The following is a 13,033-nucleotide window of genomic DNA, read 5'->3' on the forward strand; positions in this document are numbered from 1 at the left end:
AGAAAGCCTCTCTTTTAGCAGGAGCTTATACTTGAAATATGGGTCATTTCAACAATCCTAAGCAGGAGACTTTGGTATAAAGCACTTACTCTAAGAAAATAAAATAGTGACTCGGAATCAAAACTCATTTTAAGCTGGACCCTCTTCCTATTTTGGGTGAGGTAGGGGGAGTAGGGCAAGAAAAGAGGAGGAAGCAAAGGTGGGTGCAGGACAGAGGACAGCATCTCATTTCAAAAAACCAGTAACATCATCACAGCTGAGAACTAAAAGCTTTCAACCAGTTTTGATCCAGCTACTGAAATGCAAACTTGCAAGCTCAACTTTAAGTATTTGCAATAAAATATCACACCTATTGTATGTCAGTTTACCCCAATTCACATGCAGTCCTTAATTTCAGACATTTTAACGGCTTACTCATAAACATATAAAAGAGGGACCCTGAATCATTGCGTTTATTTATTTATCTATGCCAAATGTTTATTAGTGAAATAGTCCTGAAGATATAATTCTACATATGGCGCTTTGATTTCACATAATATTTAAGAAAAAAGACAAAACACATAGAATTAGACATATAATTCAAAGACCACGGTACAACCTTTATCTTTTTTTTTACTTCAGCAAACAAAAAATGTCAAATGACATGAAAAGTGGCAAGTCTTCTGACAATAAATAATAAATTACTTTATAATTTTTGCAATGCAAGAGCAAACAAAAAAAAAGTTTCCTTTTTTTCCTCTTTATTTCCAGAGAGAGAGAAAACAGTCATTTTAACCAATAACTATACACATCTTTGGGGGAAAAGTTCTTGGACAGACACAAGTCAAACACAATCCCGAGACGCTTGTGGCAAAATAGAGGTAACCTTGTTGCAATGCTTTATAAGATGGTTTTTAAATCTGAATTCAAAAACCTTTAAAGTCGCTTCAGACTTCTTGATAGAGGATGGATCTCAAAAAAAATGGGGGGGGAGGGGCGAAAGTAAAAAAGAAACCAGCTACAGGACATGCTAAGAGACCCAGGATTTCAATTAACCCCTTGTTAAAGTCAACTAAAAACATCGCGAACCAACGCAGCTCCGCCTTCCTGAGAGGACTCTTTCAGCCGAGGCCAGTTTTTCTCTTCCTGCTCATTTGCTGGAGCTCCTGTTTGGCAGGGCAATGACCAATATAGAAACAGCACCATTCAGAATAGGATGGACTAGAAAATCTCTATTTCTGCTTTTCTCTAGATGTGCAGTGAAATGAAAACGCTTTTTTTGAGATCCTTGAATATAAATCCTCTACGTTTTAAAAACGTCTTTTTTTTTTCCTTTTTTCAGTACTCCTAAGGTCATTGGATAGCGTATGTTGGGTTTGGGTTTTGTTTGTTGTTTAATTCTAGTAAAATCCCATGATTGTCTTCACAGTGTTGCTACCATATCACCTTGTCATTAAAACAGACTTCGTGCATTTCATGGAGCATTTATTTCTCGATTCAGTTTTCATTGACTGGGTCGTTAAATACTTTTGTTTCGGAGTTCAACATTATAATTTCCCACTTTCTCCAACAGGGAAAAAAATACATCTGAATGAATGTTCCTCTCCTCATGCCTCAATAGGACTGGCTACCATGCTGTTAGGTGTATCTGGGAGCTGAGAGGACATCGATGCCACTTCACTGCCAGTGGAATTAGAGCCCGGTCCTCCTTCTGAAAAATTGACCTGCATAGAAGGTTGAGAAATGAATAAAGGAGGCTGTGATCGTATTCATAAAAGGATTGTACACTCGTCATACGTATGTACGTACAAGTGTGTGTGTAGATAGATATGTAGATAGAGATATCTGCACATATAATTGAATTTTAGAAAGCCTACAAGGAAAAGAACGTGAAAAGAAATCCTCTCGCTTTCCCATCTTCCAAGAGATCTCTGTTTTAACTGCAACTGAATTCCCAACATTATGTTGCATTAAATTATTTAAGAACAAATGTGTTTCCCACTGTAAAATGGCACTGCAACTCTACCATGCATGCTCGAAATAAAATTATCCTGCTGGCTACATGTTGCCCTGGGAGCAGGTGAGTTCTCAGTCTCTAGGCATCAAAGCCTCTCTTCTTGAGTTGGAAAATCCATAACACACACTCAGATCGTGTGACGGGAGATTCAGAGGAGGCTCCACAGAACAACGATTAACTCCTCAGAGGGTTCACAGAGTGGGCTTGCTTCTTTGTTGTTGGTCCTGCTGCCTTTTGGCCTTTCTCTGTCTTTCTCTCTCTCTTTAAATCGGGCTCTTCTGAGAGGAGACTCATATGTTATAAGGTCATTGCATTATAAATATCTGGCTCCTTCTTTTAAGCCGAAAGTATTGTGTTGCTGCTGTAAACCTCCCTCTCCACCCTGCCCCCATCCCCTGCCTCCTGCCTTGAATTCCCTTCCACTGCTCTCATCTGACACTAAAGTTTCAGAAGGTGCAAACACATGGCTGCCCTAAACCCTCCCCTTACCTGCCTTCTATGATCCAGGTTTCGCTCAAATAACTCATAAGATTAATCTGACTTTAAAATAAGTTCTTTTTCCTAATTCCAGAGTCTACCTTCCCTTCTACCCTATTAAACTTTCCCGCTGTGAGGTCAAGGGACTTCTCAAATTTGCCGAGCCTCTAGGATGGCCCACTTACAAACATAAACCTGGGCCAACCCCTTTTAACCAGTGCTTCTGGCCTATTACCTAACAGTTGCCACAGAGAAAGAAAATGCCCTCCAGGTAAATGTGAGGGTAAAAAGCTAACCTCAACTAAAGCCTTATTTTCAAAGAAAGGAACAAGTTTTTAGGGTAGATTTTGTTTTACAGAGCAAGGTTCTATAGGCTGTTTACTATTTAAGAAAAAGTCATATATGTACATATACCATATCACAAAGGACATACATTTAATAATCTTATTTATCTTGACCCTTATGCCTTTTGTAGGTGAAAGGTGAGTTAATTTCTCTTCTCTGGATGTATAAAACATATTAATGCTAAAACAGGTTTTTACACATTATCTCTCTGATTGGTGGAACTCCTGTTCCTTTTGCTATACATGTCCCACAGTATGTGACTGCATCTGACATCCAAACTCATACACTTAAAAATGTTTAAGCAGTTGTACATTTTAGATTAAGATAGTCCCAGAAAGGGATATAGTAACAAAAAGTATCAGTCATATCTTTGAATAACTGAACTCTTTACTGATATATTTGAAAACTGTACCCAGACAGGTGCCTGCTGCCCACTGATAATAACTTTGATTATGTATTACAACACTGATTATTATTACAATCACCTTGACTTAGGTCCTTAAATATACCATTCTCTAGGAGCTGAGGGAGTAAATTTACTAATTGCTGATCAAAATGCCAAGGTGATCTCTAAAGTCCCTTCCAACTCTAAAAGTCTAAGACGTATGATTTTGCAACCCTGTACACCCTCCCGTGCATGTCTGTTTACTTAGGCATCTTGAAGTTAATCCCTCAAGGCAGGCCTGAATGATAGAAAATTCAACCTATTTGGTCAAATTATGAACTCGCATAGAAAACACTCACAAGAGGTTTGTTTTCCTTGCTTGCTTGTCTCCTCCTCCTCACACCTCCTTCATCCCTCCCCAACCCCGAAGCCAGGGAGGCACTCTCCAGGCTGAATCTTTCCTTGTGTGACAGTTAAACCAGAATCTCCTTTCTCTTGGAGATTCAGCCTCCTCACTCTGGGAGCTGACACTTACCAGTTGCTGAAAAGCAGGCTGATCTATGTCACTCTGCAAGGCGAAGTCACTCAGTACTTTCCAAGGCGGCTGGTAACTTTGCACCTCCACTGGGTTTGCCTGTAAGCCACCGTCGTGTCTCTCTGGACTGGCAGCCACCATGGGAGTTCCTGTCATCCCCTGGATATTCTGTGAATAGGCCCCCCCAATCCCAACATGTTAATGAGCAAACTCCCTCCCTCCATTGTCTGCACAGGCTAAGCAAATATACCCTGGTATTATCTTATCTATATAGCGGCCTTTATTGACTCACTTAATCTGCTGCACGTATGGATGTTAGCCCGAGTTCAGCGTTGTTTTTTTGTGTTTTGTTTTTCTGCTTCTGTGGGCTGGACTGTTACATCAGCTTGGAGCTTATTAAACCAAATACTACTACGACTTTCTTCTTTCCCCATACATTCACCGCTCATCCCAATTCCTCCCGTGTGCCTTCCCAGGCCATAGCATCCCAGAAGCAGAAAGCTAGGCAGGGCAGGCCTCCCTTCAGCCTCTAGACACCGTGGTTTTCCGGGCAGTTTCAGCTAGGGAGATTTTTGGTTAGATTTTCTCCAGGCAGTTCTCCCCGCAGAGCCAACCCCCACCCCACCCAGAAGCGTTTGGGTCTGGAGGCTATTGTGCTATTATGCACTAACCAACTTAGAAAGTGCCCTGGCCCAGGCTTGCCGGGCCTGCCAAGTTTAATGGCAGCGGGTTTTACGGCATTTAAAAATAAGGCCGAAGCAGTAAAAACAGAAAAAAAAAAAAAAAACCACCAAAGGAAACTCTTCAGCTTAACTTAACCAGGAGGCCTGCGGTGTGGGTGCTGCCGCGGGCCTGGGATGACGGCGGATAGTAGTTCCCGGGGCCCTGGCGTCTCCGGGGCCTGGGCTTGACCTCGAGCTGAGGGTGCCCCGTTTGGCAGGGACCTCCCCGGCCTGAAGGCGCTGTGCACGCCTCGCCAAGTGTCGGGGCGAGCCCAGGGGGCTCCCAGGGTGACCACCCACCGAACCCCTGGATTAGATAAGGAAATCAGGGACTTGTCCCTCCCTCCTCTCTGGTGCGTGGGGAACTATCGACGTGAACTTGGCATAACCAGGGCCAGGCCTCGCGGCCGCCTGCCCACACAGGGGGCGCCGCGTCCTTCCGCTTCCGGGGTGGGGGCGAGGTTGAAGGTCAGGAGCCCACCCACGCGGGCTCCAACCTGCAACAGGCGCCTCCGGACCACCCGGTCCCCGCGGGCGGCCCGGCGCCGGTTGCCTCTCCCGGGGGGGTGGGGTGAAGGGTCGCCTCCGGGCTCCTGCTCCGGAGCAGGATGGAAACCGCGGGCCTCCTCTGCTTTCCCCTCGCGTCCCCTGCCCGGCCCCAGGGCCACTCACAGTTTTGTCATTGGGCTGCTGCTGCTGGAGCTGCTTCATCATGATGCTCCGCTTCTTGTCCTTGCACCGCTTGTTTTGAAACCAGACTCGGATGACGCGGGGGCTGAGCCCGGTCATCTCCACCAGTTGCTCCTTCATGAGCGCGTCGGGCCGGGGGTTGGCGGCGTAGCAGGTCCGCAAGGTGTGCAGCTGCTTCTCGTTCAGCACAGTCCGCACGCGGGTGGTCTTCTCGGGCTGCTTGTGGACGTGGGGCCGCAGGGCCGGCTGCCGGGCGGAGATGGGCTCGGCTGCGGGGCAAGGGGCGCCGTGAGCGCTGGCCGGTCCCCTCGCCCGCCCGCGCCCTCCCGGACGACGGCCAGGGCTTTGCAGCCTCAAGAGACAAAGCAGGGCGGCAGAGGTGGGGCTGAGGGGAGCGAAAGGGAGAATAATATCTCGCTCTCTAATCTCAGAGGTCAATGCTGAGTAATCCGGGCCCGGAACCCAGCCTCCGCCCCTGCTCGTGTCAACACAGCCTAAGCAAAGGGGCGCACGTCTCAGGGTCTGCCCCCCGGCTCGCAGCAAGGGCGGCATCTTTCAACCTCATTTCTCCTCCCTCCTCTCCTTTCCTCGTACCCAGACTGGGCCCAGGTTACCCCGAGTACCCCCCACCTCCAGGCTCTGGGGTGAAGGCCACAGACGGTACTAGGGAAGGAGAGGCAGAACACCCCAGTGACGGCCAGAGACACTACACCAGCGGGGATATCTGCAACACAAAGCCCGAGGAGGATTCTGCCAGAAAGCCTTGAACTTCAGTCCTGAGAGGACAGTCATGTCCAAGGGCTAAAGAAATTCGGTATTTCGGCCATCTCTCCAGTCCTCGACCTTTCTTAGTACTAAATCTACCTAGATACTCCTGAGATGAGCTGACACCAAGCAAAGGAAAACCGAAACTGTTGAGCTGCCTGGGCTCCAGATAAACGCCAGCTGGGAAGTGTTCTGTCTCCTGATTCCCTCCGAATATTCCGGCCTCTTCTGTGTTTCCTCACAACAGAGCACAGGTTGCACGGAACAGAATTTGCCACCTCTGGCTTTGCCGCAGTGCAAACTAGTCACACATCCCCCAGGACAGAATTCTGAGAGCTGCCAGGAAGCAGACGGGGGAGAGCTGTAGTTTTCTCACTGCCAGTGTTTAGTGACAATTGATACTTCAAAAACGCACCGGGGCCAATCTATGACCAGAAGGCAGGTTTGGAAACATTGTCTGCCTTCTTACCCAGGCCCTCCTCCTGGCCAACCTTGCTCTGTTTCTACTCTCCTTCCTGGGAAAGGGCCCTCTGAAAGGTATGGTACAAATTCTGCACCTTCCAGGACCCCCTAGGGTCAAGTCAACACCTATGGGGTCAATTTAGTGTTACAACGACAGGCCCTAAGATGAAATTGTCACCAAATCACGTAGAATGAATGGTTTAAAGAGGCAGGCTCCCTTTAAAAGGCAATTACTGCAGATCAGCTTGTTGACAGTTTTAAATTACAGCTCTGTGCAACGGCCTGCAGTTAAGACTGTATCTTTTCAGGTCCATTCTCTCACAAAAGGATAAAAATAAATTTTAAAAATGTTTTGGAGTGTGGGGCAGTTCGCAAGGAAAAAGGATTTGAGAGGCCAAATGACTTAAGGCCACCTAAGCTTCCTTCATTGGGTTAAAGGAGGAAGCTCCAAGGGCCTAGAGCTCCACCCCTAGGGAGACTACCTGGCGGGGAGCTGAAGCCCGTTTTCAGAAAGCCACGGTTTGGAGGCCAAGGTGAACTGAAAGTACTGTTTGGGCGTGTGTATACAGGTGTGCACAAGTGGTGTACATTCACGTGTACCCATATATAGACACACAGACGTGTAGGTGTGCTGGAGGAGTCAAGGGCACAGCGAGTGCATTAAACTTTGCTGCAAAAGAGGGAAGCACAGTGCAAACTGCACCCAGAACACTTCATCTGACTGCCGGCCGCCGCCGCTGTCGCAGCGACCGCACTGTGGCTCCCAGGGTTGCTGCGGCCGCCGGCGCGCTGGCAGGGGCGGCGCTGGCCTAGCCCGGCGCCTGCCTCCCCGAGCCGGGCGAGCCGCGCCTCCCTCCGGGCCAAGGAGTACCTGCCATCTGCAGCGGCCGCGCCGGGTGCAAGGGGCTCAGCGGGTCGCCGGCCCCCAGGCTGGCCCTCTCCACCACGTCGTGGTCGGCGCGGCAGAAGAGCCCGTCCTCCCGCAGCGCGAACTCGTCCCCCGGGATGAGCTGGCGGCTGCAGGCCACGCAGCGGAAACACTCGATGTGGTACACCTTGGAGCGGGCGCGCATCACGAAGTCGTTCTTGCTGAAGCCGATGCTGCATTTGGCGCATTTGATCCCGTACAACCTGCGCGGGGGCCGAGCCCGGGGCCGGGAGAGAAGCACAGGGACAAGGGGTCACTTCAGGCGGGCACTGCCCTGGCCCAAGATTGCCAGCGACGCCGGCCACAACGCCCTGAGACACTGAAGTCAGCATTAGCAGACTCGCTGGCAGTGGGAGGATAGAAATGATTCGATTTCTCTCTCTCCTCCCTCTCCCTTTCTTTTACTCCCTTTTCCTTTCCTATGAACCTCTATGTCTCGGTCGGTACCAAGAAAAAAATGTTTGATGTGTTTGAAACCTGGGCCGCGGTTGCAGCGACCAGTCCCAGGGTGGCCCTTGCAGCTTCTGGCAGGAGGGCGTCCAAGGGGACTCTAGTAGCCACTGGTCCCACACTTTCTCCTCTCTAGCCTCCAATTTCTGCTGCTAGAAATGTCTCTAAAACTGCAACAAAAACTCCTCTTTCCAAGAGAAAAAGAGGTTGAGGAGTGAGATTGTCACTCCACTCGGTTTGCAAACACACACAAATGCACAAGCAGAATAACAAAATGAAACCTCTGAGGGTTTCCAGATCCCTTTCTGCACCACAGGCACGTTGCAATTTTCCCCTAAGGATTTTTTCCTCAGGCAACAACGTTAACAGAAAGTTTCCTTTCCATTCTTCCGTTTGTTATTTTAAAAATCTGCTTCTGCTCCCTCAATCTTTTTCAAGTTGCTGAAGCATCTACCTCTATTTCACTTTGCTTGAGAGCCATGACCCGCCAGAAAAATGGAAAGACCCACTTCTAAGGTCTTCCTCGCTGACCTTTCCTTACCAAGGGACAATCCTTGTAGGTTCCGCCTAGGTGGTACTGCCCTGGCCCCCTCTCCATGTGTCAGTAATAACAGAAGCGAGGGCATTCCTACAAACAGAGAGAATGGAAGAGAAGGAAAGATCCACACAAAGGGGGGAAGGGGAGCAGCTCGCTCCCCCAAGGGGAGAAAGGCATTCGGAAATCTAAATGGTCTCTCTGTTCAGCTTTTACAACTACAGGATTTCAAAGGAACACACACACAACACACACACAGCTGAGAGAGAGTGGAGAGGACAAGGTAAAAGCGATTGGCTCCTGCAAACATGTATCCAGAATTAGGCACATGCAGGTCTGTATGCAGTTGAGCAAAACACTATCTCCACAGAAGTAAAGATACTCCTGGAGGTTTGAAGTGAGCTCCCCCTCCAGAATCTTGAGTTCACACACCAATCAAGTAAACAATGAAACCAGCTCGTTTGTCAGAGGTTAGAAGGTAGATTCAAGTTTTTCCTCCCTCCGCCTACTCTATGTGAGATCTTCCATTTCATAGGATGAAGACTTTACCTTGCCTCTGACCAAACAATTTGGAAAATCCCTCCCCCTTTCTCCAGTTCCCCCTCCCTCTATTTCCTCCCACTCTCCCCCTCCACCAAAGTATTAATAACTTTTTTTTTGCATTGTTCAGTTTTACCTATGAAGATTATTCTCTCTACGTCATGATTTTAAAATAAGAAAAAATGCTGGACACTAAGTGAGCAGGAAAAAATTGTGACTGCATACTTAAATTTTGACTAAACTTTAATATAAGTTCACAGCTCCAGAAACTCTATGATTTACAAAAACTAATTACTGTTAATAGCCACTGGAAAAAAATTTTAAATATATATAATATTTTGATATTATTTAACCTAACAGTGAGGATATTATCACTTCTGTTTGTTACTAAAATAATAAAGTTTCCTTTAGAAATTCTACTGGCTTCCTAAGGCAGAAAATGAAGTTTCTGACATAGTATATATACACAGGTCAGAGAAAATTTGAGATTAGCAAAGCATGAAGTTTAGATGCAGAATAAATTGAAAGAAAAAAAACTCAGAAAGTTCTTCATGTGGTTTTAGTCTTTCAGTATGGGCAATTCACTCATTTTATCAGTTACCAGATTTTAATGTGAGAAAGGAAGCTGTTCAATTATCTAAATATACCAATTGTTCGTAGACAGATGATGGGCAATTTGATCTGCTCTGTCTAATTCATCAGCTCAGATAAGATAAGAAAGAAAAGATAGTCAGATGTCACCAAAGGGTTAATATTTAAAAGGATTAAATTTCCGGCCTTTTTTCGGGGAATATTTGGGTTGGTTTTGAAATTTTCCAGGAAGGAGCTCTTACCCTAAAAGTAAAAGGGGCAATACCTCTATTTGTTCTTCAGCGCATCTCTAAACATGCTCAGGTCTTGCATTGACATCTCCAAAGAATTTGTAAGTTATTAATAAAATACTGAACTAAAAAGAAAGAAAAAACTGCACGATACAATGAAAACCAAACCTATTGTTTTTTTAAAGTTTTGAGACTCCAACTTATCCATCTTTAAATTTTGTTTTGTTTTGGAAGGAGGAGGGTGGAAAAGGAAAATAATTTGAGCATCACAAATTCCAAGAGCAATTAAACAAGCTTCAATACCATGCAATTTAGGAAAACCACTACTGAGTTTTGTGGGGGCTCTTCCCCCTAAAAAGGTGAAATGAACAGTATAGTTTAATTTATGTAACACACTTACAGGGTAACTTTTGCATGCTGGACCCCACTAAAGCAAACTTCCCAAAAAGACAAAGCCACATCAAATAATAAATAAGCAGTGGGAAGAGACAGAGAAAATCTCACAAAATTAAGGAAGCAGTATAAATGGCGTACCTGATATAATCTCTTTTACAGTAGGTTTTCCCATCTCTAACAAAGCACGTACAGCTCTCGTCCAAATACTGATTACACTCCGCACATTTCAAACATGCCGCATGCCATTCCAAATCCGGAGAAACCCTCAGAATATACTGATCGTGAATTTGATTGCCGCAACCAACACATAGGGAAATCAGACGTTTTTCTGAAATGAAAATAAATACATGATTGACTAACCGTTTACTTCCTACAGAGATAAACACACTTTTAGTGTCGTTCTCTTATAGGGCGTACTCTGGGAGGGTTTTTTTTTTTCTTTTTTTTTTTAAGAGTATTGCACTTTGGAATAGTAATTGAAGTGTGCCATCAAAACCTTGACTCATTTTAAAAAGGAGGTGGAATATATGTAAAATGCGATTTGAGTAGTCTACATTTGTAAGCGTAGCACGCAATCAAACCCGTTCATTTTGCATTTCTTTTTCCTCCCTCCTCCCTCTTTGCCATAATCATTGGGAAAGATTATGGATAAGTCAAGTCAAAGAAAAGGTTTTGACTAGAAGCGTTAAGTGAACGCAGGGATGTCTATATTTTCCATGAAGCACGCTCTTAAACAGCACACAGGACTGGATATTGTTAGCAAGAGCAGACATCAATACAGTTGTCACTCGTTCTCTTTTGCAAGTCTAATGCTAATTCAGATCTCCGGGTATTGTATGTGCAGGCAGACCTTTGCAACAGAATAACCTTCTCCGAAAGCTCTGGCTTCCCGAGGAGGAAACTACCCCTTAGTGCCAGGAGGCTAGGGTTTTGGAGCGCACACAGGAGAATTCAAACACAAGGTAAGATCAGTTTCCCGAAGATCAGAACCAACAGCAAGCATGCAGGCGTGGCGGCAAAAAGAATAAGCCACCTTTTCTCTCTTCAGGCAATGACTCCAACTCTGAAGAGCCCTTGGCACCCGTGCCTGAGAGAGACCCCCGCACAAAAACAGCACACCGAGCCCCACAAGGTAAAATAGCCTCTTACTTTTTGGTGGATCTCCCATGTCTCCCATATCTGTAAGAGGGAGTAATGTCCACAGTGAAATGGTGGTTGTACAGTTGGTGAACAGCCCACAGAGAGGATGCTGGAGCTGTGGCTAAGTGGGAAATAGTGGCCCCTGGGATTGCCAAAGCTGAGAGAGCCGCTGCCCGGCTGCGCCGCGCCCTCGCGGATCGGGGAGTCCAATTTAAGCCGGCGGAGTTGGCGAGGCGGAGGCGCTGCGGCGGCGGCGGACTCGGCGCGGCTCGGGCACCTCTCTTCCTTATCTCTTACTCAAACTTCTCTGCTCCAACTCAGCTCCATCGCCATTGGTCTGACGCAGCGCGCGGGGACGTCAGGCGAGCGCCGCGCCCATTGGCTGCGGGGCGCGCGGCGCAGCTGTTCTGATTATCATATTTCAGCCTCGCCGCCGCCGTGCGCCACTGACCGCTCGGCGAGCCCGCGGGAGCGGATTAGGGCTTCCGAGGCAACTTGCTCGGGGCTCAGACCGCTCTCCCCGATGCTCGGGCTGCCCGGCCGCTCTGGCTTTTGGCCTCCCTCTCCTCCTGCCCCCTCCCGCGCTCCTTCCCGGCCGTGCCGCCAGCGCCCTCGCCTCTTGTCGCGCTGCTCCTCCGCCCTGCGCTCCTGGGGTCCCCGCAGTCCGGCTGGCCGTGTTGCGCGCGGGGCTCACTTTTCTGCCGCCGGTGGCGAGTGGCTGGTGGGTAGGTCTTCCTGATGACGAGGTCCCTCCCGGGCTCTAGGAAAAGGGGTGACTTGGAACAGGCCGTTTGGCTCGGGTTGGTCTCGTGCTTTGGCGCACAGCTCCGGGCCTGGCCTGGCTTGGCTGTCGGGGAGGGTGAGTTCCCGAACTGGCTGCGCTTGGCGAGCTGGGAGCTGCCTCGGGAAAGAAGTACTGGGAATGGGATGAATAGACCCGGAGGAATTGTTCGCTACTGCTATCCCGCTACCCCCTTACCCCCGACCTCGGATCTCCAAAAACCTAGGGTGGGAGGAAAAGGGCGCTTCTTGCCTAAGCGGGGAGTCAGGTTGGAACCGCACAGGTAAAATCAAGGTGACTCCGCGGACTGCGCTCTCTCCTTCCGACCCTCGAGGTCTGCTTTGTAGTTAACTCTAGAATTAGGCAGCGCACCAACCCGATGCCAAAGAGCGAAATGATTTTCCAGCAGTTTAAAGTTTGTAAAGCGACTGTATCCTGTCCAATTCCTCTCTCTGCTAGTCTCCTGCCTTTTTTTTTTTTTTTTTACGCAAACGTGTGCAATTAGTTGGCGGTGTTTTGATAATTATAAAGGCAAGTCGCCATGTCTCTAGAGATTTTTAAAAATGCATTAGTCTAAGGGTGTGAATAGGGAGGGGTCTAATACAGAAGAACAGTGAAATATCTTTTTGACTTCACTGGGTATGTTTATCTGATATTTTTCTCTCGGGAAACAACCTGGAGAGAGAAGAATGTTGGCTGCAACTCGCCGGTAACCTTTTTCAATAATTTCTTACATGTTCTCGTCATCTCCACAGTTTCCCAAAAACAAAGTCACAGGGAGGCCAAGAAGAACCCCCACACGGCTCCCACAGCTTCTAAATAGCTATTCCTTATCTAATGTGGCTGCCAATTTTATCTAAAAAGGCTCACAAACCCAAGCAGTAGAAGGGTTAATTTCGGTGTCTTGTTGCCGCGAGAAAACCCGGTGTGTTAGAAAACTCCTTTCTTTGTATCTTTCGCCAGATCCAACCCTTGATAAGAGCTGTGAGCCCTCAGCCCCTCAATAGCTGATTATGCATGGATATGCTTCTCCAGAGCGCAGAGAGAAACTGAGATGCATGAGTT

General features: G+C 47.5%; 1 protein-coding gene across 1 annotated transcript; it reads right to left on the reverse strand.

Annotated features, from left to right (window-relative positions):
* Nucleotides 1–283: 283 nt before the first annotated feature.
* ISL1 (ISL LIM homeobox 1) lies at nucleotides 284–11,446 on the reverse strand. The gene is made up of 6 exons (XM_058564106.1): nucleotides 11,197–11,446; nucleotides 10,186–10,375; nucleotides 7,249–7,508; nucleotides 5,133–5,419; nucleotides 3,739–3,906; nucleotides 284–1,703 (listed from the first exon to the last, which is right to left on the reverse strand). Exons 1-6 carry the CDS (start codon nucleotides 11,222–11,224, stop codon nucleotides 1,587–1,589), a joined length of 1,050 nt encoding a protein of 349 aa, XP_058420089.1. The 5' UTR covers nucleotides 11,225–11,446; the 3' UTR covers nucleotides 284–1,586.
* Nucleotides 11,447–13,033: the final 1,587 nt, after the last annotated feature.

This window comes from Diceros bicornis, chromosome 20 (genome assembly GCF_020826845.1).
Source record: "Diceros bicornis minor isolate mBicDic1 chromosome 20, mDicBic1.mat.cur, whole genome shotgun sequence".
Taxonomy (NCBI): Eukaryota; Metazoa; Chordata; class Mammalia; order Perissodactyla; family Rhinocerotidae; genus Diceros; species Diceros bicornis.